The sequence below is a fragment of the Leptosomus discolor genome, chromosome 1 (genome assembly GCF_034619465.1).
Source record: "Leptosomus discolor isolate bLepDis1 chromosome 1, bLepDis1.hap2, whole genome shotgun sequence".
NCBI classification, from domain to species: domain Eukaryota; kingdom Metazoa; phylum Chordata; class Aves; order Leptosomiformes; family Leptosomidae; genus Leptosomus; species Leptosomus discolor.
The window spans coordinates 24,684,177-24,704,210 of record NC_141391.1 but is presented as its reverse complement, the minus strand read 5'-3'; the positions used below and the strand labels follow the sequence as shown (position 1 = coordinate 24,704,210).

The window sequence follows — 20,034 nt, the reverse complement described above, 5'->3', positions numbered from 1 at the left end:
AATTATCGAAATGCATCAGTTACTGTATTATCCCAAAATTTACAACATAGCTGTTTCATTGTAGAAAATTCATACAACATGCAGTCATTGGTCACATGCCTTGCAGAACATAAGAATGAATGCAAAGAGGAAGGCCTTTGCAAATACTCATGGCAAAGTAACTATTAGAGAAATTCTGTATTCTTAATGAGCATCTTTTAGAACAGGAAAGAAATTCAGTATTTCATTCATTATCAGCAGCTAAGAACTTGACACCATTCAGTTCAAAGAGATTTTTTTACTGTCTTAAATGAGAATAGCAGGGATGCCATTTCTTCCTTATTTTCTTCCACTATTATATAATTTTTATGTAGCTTGTAACTGAAAGCAACTATATAACTTCGACAAAATTTGCACACTGGAAACTTACATGAAACCATTTGTACATCATTTATTCCCTTTACTCTTTTGAATTCCTTCGCATTTGTTGCTACCAGTGCTGCTATGTCCTGTCATAAATGATCTGGAGACAGCGGATTTACACAGACTGAGTAAGCTCCAGATCTTATCTTCCAGTCATTACACGGAGGCCTTTGAAGCAGATTTTTTAAAATTTTTTTTGCTAATGGAATTACACTACATTTCTGAAGGGCTCTTGCAGTATATAAAAAGCATGAAATCAATTGGAGAAATCTTTGCTATACAACTGGAGTCAGGTAACATGGGATATAGTCTCAACACCTCAGGTAAGTTTTTCACGACATTTAATATTGTACATTTTCTGCACCTACCTATGTTCTTCAAGGCCTATCTGACTTTATGGAAAGTCTGGCAATAAAGTTAAAGGGAAGAAAATATGTCCTTATGTCAGAGAAATCTGGAGCCCCTAGACGTCAGACAAATTCTTGGCTGGGCTTTTAAAGAGGTGTTTCTTATATATGAATATTACAAGTTTCATCAAGCTTTACTGGTTTTTATTTGACTCTTAGTAGACTTAATGTCCTTGATAGGATGAGGATTAACTGAAAGAGGGGAGATTTAGATTAGATATAAGGAAGAAATTCTTCACTGTGAGGGTGATGAGGCACTGGCACAGGTTGCCCAGAGAAGCTGTGGCTGCCCCCTCCCTGGCAGTGTTCAAGGCCAGGTTGGATGGGGCTTTGAGCAACCTGGTCTGGTGGAAGGTGTCCCTGCCCACGGCAGGGAGTTGGAACTAGATGGTCTTTAAGGTCCCTTCCAACGCAAACCATTCTACGGTTCTATGATTTTGAACACATTTTTGTCCACATTTCCCTTTATATTCACTATATGACAGTTCACTAGCAGCAAAACAAGCACAGGGAAAAAAAATAAATAAAAAATTACTTTTCCAATACACATATTAAATGCAATTTCATAGTATGTTGAAACAATTTAGCACCATACCTGGAACACACTGAATCAAGTTGGCAATCATTGCACTGAAATGTGCTCTCATATCCTTAAGGATTTCGACTTCTTTGTCATTTTCAGCCTCCAGAAGCATGCGAGTCAGATCAACATACTCCAAGAACAAGGCTCCAAGGGCTAATGTATCTCTTTCTAAGGCTCCATTTGTACTAGCATAAAAGAAAGTTGGACATTAATATAGTGTAAAAGTGTACTTATACCACAGCTTTCTGAAGAAATGCATAAAAATCTCTCCGTATCTGATAGATTACAAAATTCTTTAAAGAACACACTGACAAACTCAGTGTTGGAAACACTGAGAATTGTTTCACTTGAAGATCAATATTTATGATGAGTGATAGTCCTACCTGTCGCTTATAACACCAGCATCAGCAAGTAGTTCAAAAATTCGCAGTAACTGCAGTCTCAGTAGATCTCGGCGTTCTCGACGTTTCTTGTTCTTGGAATTTAAAAAACCAATTTTTTATATGCATAGGTGCATACATTAAAAACTAGTAACTTCAGAAACGTCAGCGCAGTAGTGAGATTTAAGAATTCCAGTTCAAGCATTTTCTTCATGAAGGAACTTGATTTGCTTTTGGATATTTCATCATAACAGCACGCATATGCCTCAACACAGAACTAAATATGACCAGATTTTTGTCTTTTTAAGTGTTCTTGAACAAACTGTTAACAACTACCTTAAGTCTTCATTGAAAATGTGGAAATGAAATAATGAAATACTGGATAAAAATTAATTAATATTCAAGGTTCCTGTGCCAAAACCCATGCTATCTTCAGGTAGCAGGGATATTCATGACAGCTTAACACCAGCTAGTTTGGGTGCTGGAAGCATTGTAAAGTGCAGAACAGATATCCAGACCCCAGGAAAATATTTTAGTCGCTAGCCATTCTTGAACTTGGCAATGCTGCAGCTACATGATCACCTATATTCAAATTAGCTCCTAGCAGACACCACTCTAGTACACTCTTGGAAGTGTTGACTGCAGTGGTTGTACACACAGTTAACATACTCCTCCCATATAAAAGGACTGCACTGTTGTTAACTGGTTCATTGTATCTCATTATCTTCTAGAAAGCTGTCCTTTCTGTCTTCTATCTCGCCTTGAAAGATGCAAATGCAACAAGGCCTGTTCTTTGCTGAAGGGCTAAATTGACTTGTTTCTTTGTATCCTGCATCTCCACCAAGCAAAAAATTTGAGAAGGTCAAAAAGCTGCTATTGCACTCAAATTTGCTGCCAGAACACAAAAAGCTACAGAAAGCTTACATTTTCCTCTTCAGAATGTCAGAATGGCAATACTGAGTTAGATAGAAGGCTTGTCTCACCCAGTACTCGGGCTCTGCCGATGGCCAGTAGCAGGTGCTCGGGAAAAGGAAGTGATACTTCCCCTGGTATTCTGACCCAGGACAGGCAGTCTGCAGCATTCTAGCCAAAGGTTTTACTCAAATCATCATGCTATTTGATTTGTCCTATGCAGAGCCCTGTGTTTTTCTCCCTTTACATCTCAAAGCTTCTGGGAAGCACATGTAGAGAAAAAAGTGGTTTTATTGTAAAACAGTATTTAACAGTCACAGCTGCCTCCTGCCACAGCGTCAGGGGTGATCTGGCAAGCTCTGTGCCAGTGCCCACATGGTGGATCTTGTGTAATGTCCATTTTGGTCTATCCCTGCAGCTCTTGGCTGTGCTAGTAGTTCTCTTTCTAGTCATAGCATATGTCAGTTCAAGGATGTTACTTCTGATGTCTTGGATACCTGCCTGCTGACGTGGAGGCCTGACATGTTCTCTACAGCTACATGACCCATACAGTCCCTTCCGGGTTTAGTGGTGGCACTGGTTGAAGGAAAGTGGCCCAGTTCTTCACATCAGGAGCAATACAGGAATTAACATTGCAGTCTTGTGTTCTCATATTCCTCTACCAACATTTCCACGTGCTAAATTTGCTCTTACACCATACTGTAAACCTCTGCATTCTCATGATTCTTTTCCTAAGGGTAGACTGGATATGTATGTCTCCAGAGAAGGCCTTTCAAGTCTAAGTTGTTTTCAGTGGTGCACAGGCAGAAGTGCAGAGGCAAGTGGCTGCACTAATGAGTATTAATCCACTTCTGCCCAGTATCAAAACAAGTGACCTTCAAATCAATGACTTCATAGGGATGGAAGGCACACAAGTGAACTGAGGTGTGAAGCAACACGGAGTGGAAATGGTAGTGGATGATTGCCAGACACAGAATTATTAAGAACTGTCCACATAAAACTTAACACAAATGAAGTGCCCGCCAAGAGAATTAATTTTTGTTTGCTTCCATATTGAGCACAGCTGAGAGCCTCTGTCCACCTATTAATAATTTAACTTCTTCCTGACCACCATTCTCTGCATGGCTTCTGCACCAAAGACTATGTCTTGACAGACAGGGACAGCACAGCAGGTCATCATGATAATACCTTATTGAAATTGCTGTGGAGGACAGATTAGAGAACACACAGTTTGCCTGAGAACCCGGTAAACAAGCCTGCGTAGAGGACAGTATTAATGCAACAGCATCGCTTCCTGCACGCAGCCGTGTAGACTTCTCAGCAGAGCTGCATGGACACAATGGCCATGTCTACCCTGGTAAACAGAGACAGGGACTGTTCGAGGCCCTATGTCAAGTAGCAGAGGCTGCCTCATATTCACACTGCTCCAGAAGACCTCAAGAAGGCTGGATATGTCCATGTTGCCTAGCAGGACTCATGCAATGCTCCTCCAAGGTATTATCACTGTGTGTTTTCTTATCACAAACGGCCTGCTCTAACCAGAGGGCTGTGCTGCAGCCAGAGCAGTGCCCTTGCAACTTGGCCATAGGCTGCTGCTCCCAGGGATGAGGGGAAGCAGAGCAGAGCAAAAGCAGCTGGAGTAGATAGGAGGACCATGTCTGGTGCCTTGGCACCTTCTGGGGCTTGATCTACCTCCAGAGCTACCTCAGATTTCTGTCTTGGAGCCAGCTGAACGGTCCAAAACTGAGTCAGCCTGGGAAAACTAAGCAGAATGGGTCCAGTACGGAAGCTCTCCCCATGGCTTTCCCATTCAGCTGCATTGACACATCCTGTGATGTGCTTACTGAGGCTACAGCATAAGCACAGAGGCATCAGAGGCTTTTAAGAACAGTTTAGACAACATCTGTCAGGAACAACACAAGACTAGTTTATCCTCCCTTGGACGGATCGGATGATCTGTTGGGATCCCTTCTAGCACTACTTTCTATTATAATATAAGACAGTACTATAATGAAGGTGAAAACACTGATGAAATTGTCAGTTAACCTCTCACATTTAGAATGAAAAAACGTAGTCAGCTGAAGCTGAAATAGATGACTCTGCCTATCCTGCAAATAAAAAGCACATCTGAAAACTGCTGCGAAATACGCTTGCAGCTCAGCTGTGTTATAAGGTATTTTTTCCAGACATCAAAAGTGGATTTCCAATATACCTGAGTTCCATATGAGGCTCCATATTTGACTGAAAATCCTTCCTCAGAATGGATTTCTGTATGATACATTTTGTATCACTGATAGAATTTAAATTAAACTAAGTTTTAATGGAATTACTTTATGTTCTTATACACAATTAATAATATTCTTTTTGCACACAGAGCTTAACTTGTTACTTAGTACAAAAGAGTATCTTTGTACTTCAAAGAGACAGAATTACTACTTTTAAATTAATTTTGCAGTTTAAACAAACTAGTAAATTTAATTTCTGCAACTAACCTCTGGTCTTCTTTCTAGGGCTTCTTTCATTAGGGGGTGAAGTTCTTCTACTAATTCCCTAAATTAAAAAAAAATCTTTGTAAACACAATCCAATCTCCTCTGAAAAGCGTATTTTATTCAATACATAAAAACAAATGCCTAACGTGCAAATAAAAATTCAAGTATATTTAAATCATAACAAAAATAAAGCATTTTGATTAAAGGCAAATAATTGAGAATATGATAAGTGGGGAAGTACCTGAAAACAAGGGAATTTGTTCTTCCAAATCCTAATACAAGTGACTCCGTTATTTCTATGCTTTCAAGTCTCATCAAAGGCACTAGCTGCTTTAGTAAGACTCCAACAGATGGAGTTCCAATAGCCTAAAATATATTAAGAAATTATTGACATTTAATATCAGGATTATAATTATTAAGTAAATACATTTTTTTTTTTGTTTACAAAAAAACATTGTCTAAGAATCAATGTGTATTTTTAAAATGTGCTGAAGTGATATCAGTACCCCAGTCTAACTGGATGTCTGATACATCACAATCATCTCAATAAGGCCTAACAAATAAATACATCTGGGAAATCTCTTTGCTTTAATTCAGATTATTGTAATTTACTTAATTTCCTGTTTCATTAAAATATTCCAGTAATTGCATTTGTGGAGCTACTGCTCCTCTCAGGTTGCTACTACTTGAAACTGTATTTCATATACCCTTCATGTCTGACAGGCATACAACATTTATGCAGAAATCTGCTTATTTCTTAATAATGTTATAAATTTACAAATTGGAGTGCTCTACAAGAAAGGGGATGACAAACTAGAGTTACCTTCAACACATATGTCCAGAACTTATATATTTTGAGTATCACCCAGAATATGGAAAAAAAGTAGTATTTTGAAAACGCCATGGCTTTTGCCAAATATTTATCAACACATTGTATTGATACAGATTATACAGATGTTTTAATTGTTAGTTATGTGCCGTAAGAAGTTTGTGTATATCAAAATATTCTCTGAACTGAAATACTTTCATCAGTATATGATTTTGCATGCAGATGCAGTTTAAAACTCTCCTAAATGAATAACTTGTTCGAACCAGGATGCATCACCTTATTATCGTAGTTCACTGTTCCATCAGGAGTGGTAGCCATGATCTCTGGTGTTGAAGCACGCAAGTGCCCTGGGCTCATAATACTGGGCTTTGCTACTCCAAAGCAGAGAATAAGATAGTTTCTCCACAAAGTAACATAGTTGTCTCCACTGCTTGCTGTACTTGTTTTCTTTGCATTAACAGGAATACTAGAATTAAAAAAAAATAATAATTATTAAAATAATTTCCCAGTCTTAATTACACAGTATCTGAAAATATTTCAAAAGGGAAGAAAACATTCTGTGTATCCACCAGCCACAATTCATCATAACACGATAAATGGGAAAAAATCAATGAAGGAGAAAACTAGAGTTTTCCACCTTACAATTTGCAATTATGAAACTCAAAACTGAATGTATGGGTAGCATCTTTCAGGACTCAGCGGACTGATACTGAAACACGAGACTAAAAAAAGCTGGCATTAAAATCACACAACCCATAAAGATGAGTTAAATGCAGATTGTCACTTACTTTGGATCCACAAGAGGCATTATCAACTGTAGCCTCGTGAAAGCGTATGGCCAAGCATAGCTGAGAGCTGTAGGACAATGTTTTGGTAAATTCTCCTGCCTAAGAAAACTGAAGAGGCAGAGAACCCATGGGTCTTTAACGGACTGTGCAAATATCCAGACATGGGAAGGACTTTTCACATCATAATGGCTATTTACTAGGACAGCATTCCACTCCACTAGCCATTGCAAATCCACGCTGTGTGTTAACGGGATTGTTGTCTACAGAGAAAAAAGAAAAAAATCATAGTGACACTTATTTATTCCTTGCCATGTTCCCTGTCAGTACTTGTCTTTATTTTCAAGTTCCATGGCTAACTGCTGTTGGATTTTTTAGACCAACACTTTTATGCTTCCCATCACATTGCCCTTTCACTCAGGAGGAGCTTTTCACAAATGCTGATAAAAGCTATCTCATTATTTCCCCTCCGGTTCTTCCTTAAAGCTCCTGTGTTCTGGTGCTGAGTCCAGCTGGAGGCCTGTTATTAGCAGTGTTCCCCAGGGGTCAGTACTAGGGCCTGTCTTATTCAATACATTCATCAATGACCTAGACGAAGGGACAGAGTGTATCCTCAGCAAATTTGCTGACAATATGAAGCTGGGAGCAGTGGCAGATACAGCAGAAGGCTGTACTGCCGTTCAGTGAGATCTGGACAGGCTGGAGAGCTGGGCGAGAGGAACATAATGAAGTTTAACAGGGGCAAGTGTAAGGTCCTGCACCTGGGGAGGAATAACCCCACGCACCAGTACAGGCTGGGCATCAACCTGCTTGAGAGCAGCTCTGCAGAGAGGGACCTGGGAGTTTCGGTGGAGAACGGGATGACCATGAGCCAGCAATGTGCCCTTGTGGCCAAGAAGGCCAATGGCATCCTGGGTTGCATTAAGAAGAGTGTGGCCAGCAGGTCAAGGGAGGTTCTCCTCCCCCTCTACTCTGCCCTGGTAAGGCCACATCTGGAGTGCTGTGTCCAGTTCTGGGCTCCCCAATTCAAGAGGGACAGGGAGTTACTGGAGAGAGTCGAGCGGAGGGCTACTAAGATGATTAGGGGACTGGAGTATCTCTCATATGAAGAAAGGCTGAGAGATCTGGAGCTCTTTAGCCTGGAAAAGACTGAGGAGGGACCTTATCAACACTTATAAATATCTAAAGGGTGGGTGTCAAGAGGAGGGGCCAGGCTCTTTTCAGTGGTGCCCAGTGACAGGACAAGGGGTAACGGGCACAAACTGGAGCACAGGAAGTTCCACCTGAACATGAGAAAAAACTTTCTTTTGAGGGTGGCAGAGCACTGGAACAGGCTGCCCAGGGAGGTTGTGGAGTCTCCTTCTCTAGAGATATTCAAAACCCGTCTGGACACGTTCCTGTGCGACCTGCTCTAGGCTGACCTGCTTTGGTGAGGGAGTTGGACTAGATGATCTCCAGAGGTCCCTTCCAACTCCTACCATTCTGTGATTCTGTGATTCTATGATTTACTGTGATAGGCACAATAACTTGCCCTTCAACTCTATAACTAATGACTATGCTGACCAATACAATCTCAGTGCTACTTTCTATTCTCCTTGCTGCCTGCACCCATCCACTGTCTCTTGTATAACACTGAAGTCTGTAACAGGTATAGACTTTCCTTATGTTCATTGTCTGAACAGCTGGACAAAGCCTTAACCCATGATTGAGACTACTATGTGCTATGACTATATGATAAATACCAATGCTATTAATACATATTCTTCAGAATTCATTAGGGCATTTGAATTCGTGTGTAGGGAATTAGGAGGCTGAAGCAGATGCTTAAGCAGCTTTAATCCACTTTAAATACTGCTACCTTCAGTGGCAAGTAGGGTTCTCATACCAACGAACATTTCTCTACTGTAATTTAAATTTTGTCTCAAGAAAACACATGTAGTTTGGCATCCTTACTATTCACCTATCAGACCTCAAATAGGATGTAACAGTTGCCTGCCTCCTGCATCCACTTTTGCAAAAGTAATCACTAAATTACCACTCCATGACGTACTTGTCAGAAACCAGGTACACTGGCAACACACTAGCTTTGGTATACTCTTAACACACAGAATTTAAGCACAAATTTAAAAATTTTGCCTATAGAAATTGCAACACCCAAACCCAGGTGCTGTTATTTCAATCAAACTTTGTAATTCCTGGGTTACAGAGTCAGAATGTCTCTTGCTTGCTCAGTTTCTAATCCCTCAACTTTCCTGTTTTAGGCTGCACAGCGGCCCAGCTTCACCACCAGTTCGATGTGCCATTCCTACCCTACAAAAGAGCACTCATGTGGCAAGGATCAACTGTTGCTTTAAACTTAATCAGGCTCAGAAGTGTCCAAAACTGACAGTTTCTGCTCTCTGGACAAGGGCACTAATCTCTAAGTAGGCAAAACAAGTTGCCCTACGTATCAGTTCTTCTGCTGATACTTTTTCATTCAAAATACTTGCTGCATCTCTGCTTCCTCTGGTGGCATGTTAGGCACACTAAGCCCATGAGAGAGCAAAAGTAGGGATTCACCCCAGCTGTGAATTACCCTAGAGTTTAGGCTTAGGTTTGCAGGCAGGGCCACTTCTGAATGCACAAGGGAGCTATAGCATATTCCCTTCTGGAACAGACGACAGCAGTGAGCGACTTCCAAGAGCCCCATGCATTAGGTGATACTGGAAACAAGACTTCCTTAATGGCTCTTTTGGATGCAGGTCACAGGTTCAGAATCTAGATAGCTTTGATTATAAATTTTGTTATAATTTTTTTTTTCTATAGGTATTATCTTCTGTATCCATAGCGTGATTTTTTTAATGGAATAGACTGTCTGGGACATTGTGGAGCCCTGGAGCTCTTGGGCAGATGCCTGGAGCCTTAAAGCTGTATGATTTCTTTGATTTCTAGCAGCTTTATTTTTAGTATTTCATGTCTGGTATTTGTTATATCTATGCGCTATGTAAACACTAGCAGTAACAGTAAAGTTGTACTTACTGAATCTGAAACAGCAACATGAATAAAACTTTCAAGAATAGAAGAACTCAATTGATCCATGACATCAATCATAGGCCTGTCATCATCCTGCATAACACAGAGAACACAAGTTAACTGCTCTTCTGACCAAATAATTTCCCTTATTTTTCTGGTACATGAAACAGAACCACCTAAAAAATTATGACATAAATCTAAAATGGCTAAAAAAAATAATTGGTAATGATGGATGCATTTTGTCTTTTTCATATTATTCTCAGAACCAAGTCCAGGCTGTGATTTGAAACGAAGTTAATTTGTGGCTATAGCTCGCTCCTTACTGAACAAAAGCATATATCAGAAAACCCCAAATGACTTTGGATAGCTGGTATCAAAAGACTGAAAAATTAGCTTACTGTTTATTAAAGCATTCTTTTGCCATGAACACACATATTTGTGTTCTCAGGCATTTAGATGGCTCACTGAGCTGTGACTGCCAACACACAACATGACTCTCCATATTTCTGTATCCATAAAAAAGACTTAAAGGTTACTATACAAGGAAAATGTATGTGAATAATCTTTAATTTGTCTTATGCTTTTTTTTTTTTTTTTTTTTTTTTACGAAATGGTATGCTACAAGAATGAGTTTCATTTCCAATACAAATTTATAATCTTGACAATAAAAAAAATGATCCATGAAGTAAAAAAAGGCTTTACAGTGTCTTTTACATTCACGTCATGCCAAGAGAAAATATTAAGTTGCTGTACAAGTTTTCCTTCAAATTCTTGTACAGGGCACATGTTATTAACGTTACATTGTTGTGTACACAGAAAGGTTTGCGGTGTTAAGGCAAATAGAAATGGTAAGCTCAGATCAAATGCTTTTTTATAAACTAAGTGCATACCTGCTACAACACAGCAATTATGTTAAAAGCAACTGTAATAGCAATTTTGAGCTTTATCTTTGGAAAATTTTAATTCAAAGTTACAGAAAAGGAAAATCATACCTCTGCCTGGCCAAGGGCCAGGAATAAAGCACGGATCTCTCTGAGGATTAAAACAGCTAGTTTACGTGTAGCAACCTGGAAACTACACAGCAGAACCAGTGCAAATCCTTCAACTGCATGTAGGACATTAGAATAGGGGCTTCTTTCCGACTGTATCCTGTGGCTGGATCCATTTGGTATCAACTGTAGAACAGTGCAAGGGGGGAAAAATGCAGTGACGTGTTTGAAAACCAGGTCTCCAATAAACTATTTAACTAGGATGTATAAAGAAACAAAATGCAGAAGAATAATAATAAAATAAAGAAACAAGAGGCCATGTAAACGCTGAAGTAGGAGACTGATAGCATTCCTTCAGACAATGAAGTTTTGTTGCTTTAAGTTATCTTGTTCCACAAAACCAATATAAGGGCTGAGCCCTTTGGCCAAATCCCTCCATTTTGCAATTCAACTACATGCTTTGTTCCATCCTCCATGGATGGAATATCCTCCACAAAAATGAACACGTAAGCCACACTGTGAAGGCTTCATACTTTTTCTACTCCAGATATCTCGTTCTCAGGTCATTCTTTGATCCTGTAGCAGGCAACACCTTAGGTAAGTGGCCCCTAGATCCTGACCCCACCCATAAAGTGTAACAGTATTTACTGAAAAGTATGTGAGGATTTCTCTAGTCTATATTTTTTGTAATACTGTTATTACCTCTTAATTAATAGTCCTCTGGGACACAAAGCAGACATCATGCTTGCCCAAAGGAAAACATTTCCAATGTGATTGGGTTAGGAGATAAGCAGCCTGAAAATCATCTCTCATAATGAAAATATCTGTGGGACCGTGCAGATGGGAGAAGCAGGAGCAAAGCTGTTCAGCTCCCAGGAATGTTTGTAACACATGGAGACAGCAGGCTGTAGAAACAGTCAGGTTCTTTGATGTTTTTGAATCAACCAAACGAAATGGCTATGGGAAGGGAAGATCCACTTCACTCTTCTCAGCATTCCTACTAGCATTATCGATCAGTTTCAGTCCTGGGAAAATGTCCTTCTGTCACATCCACATACAAACATTCCAATCCACATACAAACATTCCACTTTATGTGCTTTTGTTGATGTGCGTATTTCAGTTTGACATGCATTCTCTTATATTGCTCAACAACAACAACATCTGCTGTATTACACAAGGACAGAGCTGTCCTCAAAAGACACATGAACTAATTACCTTAAAAAATCTTACATAGTGAATTCTTCTCAGGTGAGTAAATACAAAACACTTAAACCACAGCAATACCAAGGAACGCAATTTCTGCCTTCAATTAGTACAAATGTTAGGACACAGATCTCTTGATTTCATACCTCTGCAGATCTGGTTTTTGCCTGTTCAGAAGCTTTTCCCGGAGTGTGTATTACAAGCTTCCATTGTGTAAGCAACTGTAGCAGCAACTTCAGTGAAGTATCAAGAAGGGTATGATGCATATCATTCACTTCACGTAGCAGAAAATTAGTAAAACCGAAGAGTACATCCTCCCGCCAGTCAACAAAGTCAACAAGTAGACCCTGAAGAGAATTCTGTGCAATGTGACGAAGTTCATCATCCATATGGATAGACAGCCTGTGAGTAAAAAACCCCAAATGTCAGGTAATAAAAATCTAAGGAGTGTTTATCGTGGAGCACATTTATCTTGGTAACTTAACACTGACCGGAACATTCCCAAAGACAATGTAAATTTCAATGATGCTATCATGGTTTCATTGTTACTGACCACAACTAACACCCTTAACCCATTTTTATACTGTAATTCTTGCTACAACAGTGCCTGAACATATCCTTGGAAACAAAAGAAGTCTTTCTTCCACTCCTAAAAATAGCATCTTTAAAGTACATAATTTGGCAACTTTGCTGTCTCCCTGTCAAAGTATACTTTTGATTTGCTCACTTATAAAAGAACTTCTATTAAGTTACGATAGCAAAAGGCCTACAGGTTAATGCATAATTTCATAATTTATGTATTTATTTGTTTACTTTCAATATAAAAATAAAAGAATCGCAACACCTCAGCTGTGTAACAGCTAAAATGAATCTTTAGCCAGGAAGCAAATCACAATTATTGACAAAAGAAATAGAAAGAAGCATTTTAATAAAAAAACTTAGGACAGGGAAATGGGAAAACCAGACTTTCCATACTTTTAAAAATATATCAGACAACCCCAAAGTCCTGAAAGATGATGCAATTTTTGATCCTATTTTCAAATTTTATTTCCTTCTGTATTTGCATTGTGCTGAAGTTCTTTTCAACATAAAAATTCTTTGTACTTTCTTTTGACACAAAAATTATCAAACCACTTCTGTGTTGGTAGCTTGGCAGAATAAAGTAAATTCAGATCAGTGTGTTCTGCAATTTCTGATTCATTGCCTTTATAATGTATTTTGTTTTAATCACCCATGAGACTGTTATTTTCTGTAGCATGTTAGAACTCATTTTCAAAGTATTTTATCTACATTTAATCTACATATAGTTGAAAACGAGGACATATTATAAAGAAATGGACAGAAAGCTAGGAGAAAAAAATATAAACAGCCAAATGGAGTGGATTCCATTCAGTTGGAAGTGTATGATGAGATGCAGCTCATAACTAATTTGGTTCATTATAGTTGCCTAATTGGGAGGCAGGGAACACTTCATTTAAGTCAAAGGAAAGTGATTGTCATGAAACTTCATCCCTGGTGAGTATGACTCCAAAAATAACTGTTATGCTTTAATAAGCACGTGATTTTCTATATAAATTTGGAAACACAGTATTTTGTTGTGCTAAGAAAGAACCGTTTTTGTCCCCTCTTTGGAATGCCAAAACCAGAAAAACAAGCAAAACCCCTGAGACTATGATTAAGTCATCCATGAAATAACTTCCACAATGACGCAAAGTAGTAACAGAAAAGAGGATACAAAAGACATATGTCTCTAAGCCTAAATTACTGCACAACAGCATTATCAAATGAGATGAAATTCAAATTGAGCATAAGAATGCATCTATGTATTACCACTATATGACAGGCAGTTTGAGGAATGAAGTAAATGTTAGTTTGTTTGTTTGCACTCGAGTCAGTTAAATTTAAGACCTTCTTGGGAATTTGTAATGAATGGTTTCAGCAGGCAGTGAAAGGGCAAAAGGTACAGTATATACTCGACATCTGCTTTACGGCTTATAATTTGAATACAGCTGTCTTGGAAGTAAGTCCTAGCTGCTGAGTTACAGACTCCTTCTGGAAACCACCAAAAGACACATCTGTTGTGAGCATGAAAAATTCAAACCAAACTGTGAATAAAAGAACCCATTAACCCAAACATTTTATCTTTAGCAAAAAGAAAATATTTAGCAGCTTTCCATCCCAACAACACAGCCCCACACAAATCCCTGGCAGAGCAGCTTCTCAGGTTCTTTTCAAAAACAGGAAGGAAATGAAAACTCACCTCATCAACTTTTTTATTGTTGTATTGATTTTAGTCTCTGACCCAGAAAAGACACAATATTGTCATGCAATAGCAAAGACTTACCTCCTGGGACTACTTTTTCATAAATGGAAGAAGTAGTCAATCTAGACCCAAATAAACATGGGATAGTATAGAGAATGTAGACACAGCTCTGGTGCTGGGGTAGTCTAATCTGGCACATCAAGATTAGACCAGCTATTAATTCCTTAAGCAGTTTATTACTTCTCTGAAGCTGCACTTTTGTAGACTGTTCTCAGTGGACAGTGTCCCAGACTAAATATACATAATTCTTTCAGCCCACTGATCTTTCTTTCCCTTATTCTCTGGTCAGTCTGTTTTTCAACCACAATGCCTCAGCTTGGGTGCTGTTCTCCAGATCAGGCATCCTTGACACTGATTAGACCAGAAGAACTTTTTCAAAAATCTTTTAGACTTATTTGTAAATATACATGTGAATAAGGTTTGCCTTTTCATAGTAACACCACTTTTCTGTGTGTGTTTGGTTTGTGATACTGCTCTGCAATACCAAGACCCTACCTTGTTATTTCAACACCATGCTATACGTCTCCTGAATCATGAACTGTCTGTTACCTGCTTTCCAACCTATTATGCATCCACTTACTTTTAGTTAAATTGTGTTTCCCTTGGTTATACATGAGAATATGATTTAAAACAGTATCAATGCCTCAAAGATGCTGTAGCATAAGTACATGTAGGAGATGAGAACAGCTTCTCAAAGGTGCCCTTGTTGGGGAAAGGCTAACCATGTAATTGCTTCCAAAGTTGTTCTAGAGATGCTGGCCTCAGCTCCTCTTGATGTCTGACTTCTTCTCATAGTCTGAGTCAGATAACCCAGCAGACCTACTGCTTGCATTATCCCAGCATGGAAATTACTCAAGAAACACTTACAAACTGATTGTGGCTAAAGAATCACAACTGATACTTCCTGCATGAAGTTTGACGATAGAATAAAGATAGACCAGTGGTTATATTGACAGTTGTGAGACTTCAAGAGGGAAGCACTAACTTATGAAGAAATCCACATTGGTCTCCAAACTTTCTTCAGAGTAGTGACGGGTCTGATCTGGACAATCCTCTGTGATTGAAGAGCTGTGACCATGCCCTGGTTTGGGCTAAACCAGAACTAATTCTGTTTTAGTGCTTTAACTTTTCAGTTAAGTCTCCTCTAACTAACGGCACTTTCTGAAACAGCAGCATGTTTTTCCAGACAGTGACTGCTCCTAGCAGTGATAAGGCCTGATGTTTATAGTTCGTACCAAGGAATGATGTGCAGAAAGGCCCTTGCTTATACTTGTTCTTATAGGGACCAAGGTCACTGCTAAATCTTGTACTCCGTGTTGGGGTGCCGGGAGTGAAAAGGGTCACAAGCACAAAAAAGGTCACACCTGCAGGGAGGAGTGAACTGGACAGGTGACCCAAACCTGACCAACAGAGTGTTCCATCCCATATACGTCATATTCAGTATAAAGCTGAGAGATCACAAGGGTCTCCCTCCTTTCTTCGATGGCCGACATCTGAGGAGGACTCTGTCTGTCCTTCTGTCGTCGATCCTGACCCATGAATCCCTAAATCCAGTGCCTGAGTCCAGCTCCTGCATCCCGTCCCTGTCTGCTGCCGTGCCCAGTCTGCGACTGCCCCAGTGCCAGCCCTGCAGCGTGGTGGCGACGTATCGTCATCAGGGTGGGGGGAGTTGGGTTCGGTATTGGTTTTGTATATATTTGTACATACTGTATATATTTCATTATTTCCTTATTCTTCTTATTATCTTTTCTTTTATTGTTATTATTTCATTAAAGCTGTTTTAGTTTTCTTTTCCAAACCGTAAAGTCTCTCACCCTTGTTCGCTCTCCTTTTCCCTTTTGGGAGGGGGGAGGGGTTAACAGAGAGCGTCTGTCATTTGTTAGTGGCTGGCCCAGCCTCAAACCGTGACAGATCAGAATGGATATGCGCTTTCTATCAGCTCAGTTAAGGCCATTACTAAGGATAGAAAGGTAGTTAAAATATTGGATTAAAGGAAAACATGTCCTTTTTAATTTCCCTTAAGCGGAATTGATGTAACTATTTATTACAGTATCTGTATAATTTGATAATGTAATGATTTAAAACAACTCAAAAGTGATTTATAGCAGAGGATGTAAGCACAAGGAAATCAAGTGGGCTACGCACCACAGCACACCTACTGTTGGCTGCAGTTTTGGCTTGTTTGGCTGTCTGCACTCTTCACTACTAGCAGAATTAATTCTTTCACTGTTTCAGCACATCACTGGGAGCTGAGTGTTCATAGAGCAGAAGAAACTGCTTTTGCATGTAACCCTCTGGCTCCCACATCTGCCATTCATCACAGATGTTTCAAAAGCAAGAACGGAGTGGCAAAGTTTGCTTTGTCACAGTTACCTGAGAGCAATATGCTGCAAGGGCCTTGTGGCTTGATTGACTATGATAATCCACTCACATGAATTACATATGCTGGAATCTTTCACTTGGATACTAGAACTGAAATGTAACAGACTTTTCTGTACTGAACAGTACCTGTTATCATAATTATTTCCAGTAAGTCACTGATTCTATGTCCTGAAACCTAACTGTTTTAGCAGTCATGTGTTGTAGACTACCTTGTTCAGTGAAGTCAATCTAGATAAATTCAATGGACCCAAAGCAGGAAGTATATGATATTCAAAATTATGCTTTTCCTTATTTTATGTCTTATAATAATAAAAAAATAAAATTATTATTATGAATTTAAAAACTTTTTTGAAAGATACAACTACAGCACACTGTTTTATCAAACAGACACGTCGGAATCATAATTAAAAAAATAAACAGGTATCTTCATGCTTTTCCATGACACAGAAAAGATGTTCCTTCCTGTCAATCAGAATTCTGTGATGGTTAAAAATGTAATAAATAGTGAATATCATGAAGAAAAGCAAATAACATGTAACCTACATACTGACGGAAAAGAGTTCTGGATGGCTTACAAAGTTAGGAGCCTATAATATAAACCCAGTGACTGCAAAAAGATGCTAGGACTTCTACGTCTCATCTATTAATAGCAGATTACTTTTTATACGCATATGGTTTTGTATAAGAAACAGTTACACGTTCTGCGGCTCAGTTTTTCATTCTGTTCTCCTTGAGCAGTCATTTAATGCTTGAACAGCTTACCTTGCCAGCAAGTCAATCAACTCCAGTTTTGACATTCCATCAGGAAGCAATCGAGGAATAGCAGCAACGCATGTTCTGAACAGATCAATTTTTGGTTTTCTTTCACCACTGAAAAATTAAAACAGAATTTTGACTAAGCTTAACAAGTAGCTGTGTTATATGATCCATCCACAGTTTTTCAGAAAAGGGCTGGACATAATGAAGTGTCAGAGGCCTACGAAGAACATCAGGACAGAAAGCAGAAAGTTAGACACTATATATGAAATAAGAAGGAAATACGAATACGTATTTCCATTGATCGAATGGTTTTGGTTTTGACATTTTTCATGCGTCGTATCTATACAGTACTTGAAAAACCAATTATTACTGATTCACTTGTTTCTTTCTGAGAGGAAATGGCAGATATATCATGATGGAGTTATAATGTAGGAGGATGTCTCCATCAAGATCAGCATTTGTGTGATGCAAGCTTCAGATGAGGCAATGAGGAAAAAGTTGGGGTGTTCCCCATGACAGTGTTTTACACACCAGTTGTATAAAGCAAAATACACATAGAACCCCAAATAACAAGACTGAAGATCCAGACAATTGCCCTCAATAGGGCACAGATCTGTGGAAATAGCATGCCACACATTATTACACGGAAAAAGAAGCATAACTTAGAGGTAGGTATGGCCAGAGAGTTTCTGTTGATCCCTGCCTGAGACAGAAGCACTTCAGCTACCATTATCAGCTAAAATGTGTTTTAGTAGCCCCAAGGCTGCTCTGACTTGTGGAATGGCTCCACTGCTCCCTAACAGCCTGGGAAAGTGGTTTGAGTCTAAAGTTAGGCATGAACCAAAAATTAGGTTGGGAGTTGTTAAGTCTTCTAAAAGTAGCTCAGGTTTCAGCTGCTATTTTCATAACAAATAGAGTTGCTTTCTGACTTGTTTCCAATGCTTTTTTGTAAGAATGCTGATTAAAGAAGTCCTTCAGACAGACCTCAAATTTTTATTTGCTCATTTTTAGTTCAATGATCTACTATTTGATGATACAGAGGATTTGATGGCTATAGAGGAAATAACCAAAGCATAACAGCATTTCAAACTGTACAGTCTTTCCCACAATATTATTAGTTATTAGCCTGTAATGTGCTTTGGAGGAATCAAAAGAGCAAGGTCCTATTTAGGGACCCTACTATAAACATGTAGAGAAAGACTGTTCCTGCTCTGATATCCTCTGATAGAACTAGAAAAGAACAGGGGGGGAAAGAGAGACATCGAAAAGCATTGTAAGCTACTTAACTCCACATTGAAATGCAGTGACAAAACAGAAAATGAACCCAGTTTTCCTGTAGCCAAGTCCAATGCCCTGCTTACTACATTACTCTGCCTCTCTGCCCAATGGAGGACCCTGCATTTGGATACCTTACTTCTGGGTTAGTCACAGAGAAAGCCTCAATGCAATACCATCTCACAAGTCTAAAACAAGATTTATAGAGTAACGCTGAGCATTCACTGAAATAATGGTTACAGAAAAGGCATAAACTGACATTAGGCTTACTTAATTCAAAGTTAAAGACAATTTTGTAGTGAACACCATTCTTACTCTTTAACATCCTACATACTTATCAGCTTGGATGTATACTACATTAATAAAATTATTATACGATTTTAATCTACTGACTTAAACTGTACAATCAGGGGAAACTATTTTCATAATGAATCTCTGTCTCACTGTGTCTGTAACCTAACACATAGAAGATGTCAACAACTGACTTGAAAAAGAGTAAAATACAACATCTAATCTGAGAATTTGGTTATAAACAAATCCCTTTGAACTATTACTGCTAATGCAAATACTAGTTGAATTCCACCTGAACATGAGGAACATGAGGAAAAACTTCCTTTACTTTGAGGGTGACAGAGCACTGGAACAGGCTGCCCAGGGAGGCTGTAGAGTCTCCTTCCCTGGAGACATTCAAAACCCGCCTGGATGCAATCCTGTGCAATGTGCTGTAGGGGAACCTGCTTTAGCAGGGGGTTGGACTAAATGATCTCCAGAGGTCCCTTTCAACCCCCACCATTCTGTGAGTCTATAATAACTAGTGCAAAATATTATACTTTTATAATTGTGAATAGTAAAGTGACATTGGTAATTTTATCTGCAGCCAAACCAATGAATCTTCCTTGATGACTTGAAATGGAAAACGAACCTTGCAGAATTTCCTTATTATCAGTCCCCAGCGAGGGTAAACAGTTTGTGCATTTAAAATGGAGGCATGTAAAATAATAGCCTAAGAGGAAACTCTTCTGAAGGCAAATTAGTAATTATTTTTAAATATAACATCTGTGGGTGTTCTGCGGCTTATCAACTGCTGAGAAGACTAGCAGGAGAAGATCCAAATCTGAGGCTCACGTTCCCAACTTATCTGAGCTACCAGGCATAGCATGCAAAGTGTCTGGAAAGGGGGGCCTCACAGGGCTCTGCAGTCATCTCTGGCTGACTCAGGATCCAGCAGGACAAGCTCTGGATGAACACACCAACAGCTGTCCTCACCTGGAAGCTGACGTTTCCATACTAGCAGTATCAGAT

The 20,034-nt window shown here is 39.1% G+C and overlaps 1 protein-coding gene across 6 annotated transcripts in view; it reads right to left on the bottom strand.

Moving 5' to 3' along the window:
- FRY (FRY microtubule binding protein) overlaps positions 1-20,034 on the bottom strand; it is a 203,075-nt gene that overhangs the window by 78,797 nt on the left and 104,244 nt on the right. For all 6 annotated transcript variants that reach the window (XM_086481863.1, XM_086481865.1, XM_086481869.1 and 3 more), the window contains 10 exons: positions 17,461-17,568; positions 12,140-12,395; positions 10,793-10,975; positions 9,807-9,893; positions 6,792-7,051; positions 6,280-6,469; positions 5,416-5,540; positions 5,177-5,234; positions 1,776-1,867; positions 1,405-1,577 (listed from right to left, as the gene is read on the bottom strand). In XM_086481863.1, coding sequence (XP_086337989.1) covers positions 1,405-1,577; positions 1,776-1,867; positions 5,177-5,234; positions 5,416-5,540; positions 6,280-6,469; positions 6,792-7,051; positions 9,807-9,893; positions 10,793-10,975; positions 12,140-12,395; positions 17,461-17,568 — 1,532 coding nt within the window. The remainder of the gene's footprint in view (positions 1-1,404; positions 1,578-1,775; positions 1,868-5,176; positions 5,235-5,415; positions 5,541-6,279; positions 6,470-6,791; positions 7,052-9,806; positions 9,894-10,792; positions 10,976-12,139; positions 12,396-17,460; positions 17,569-20,034) is intronic.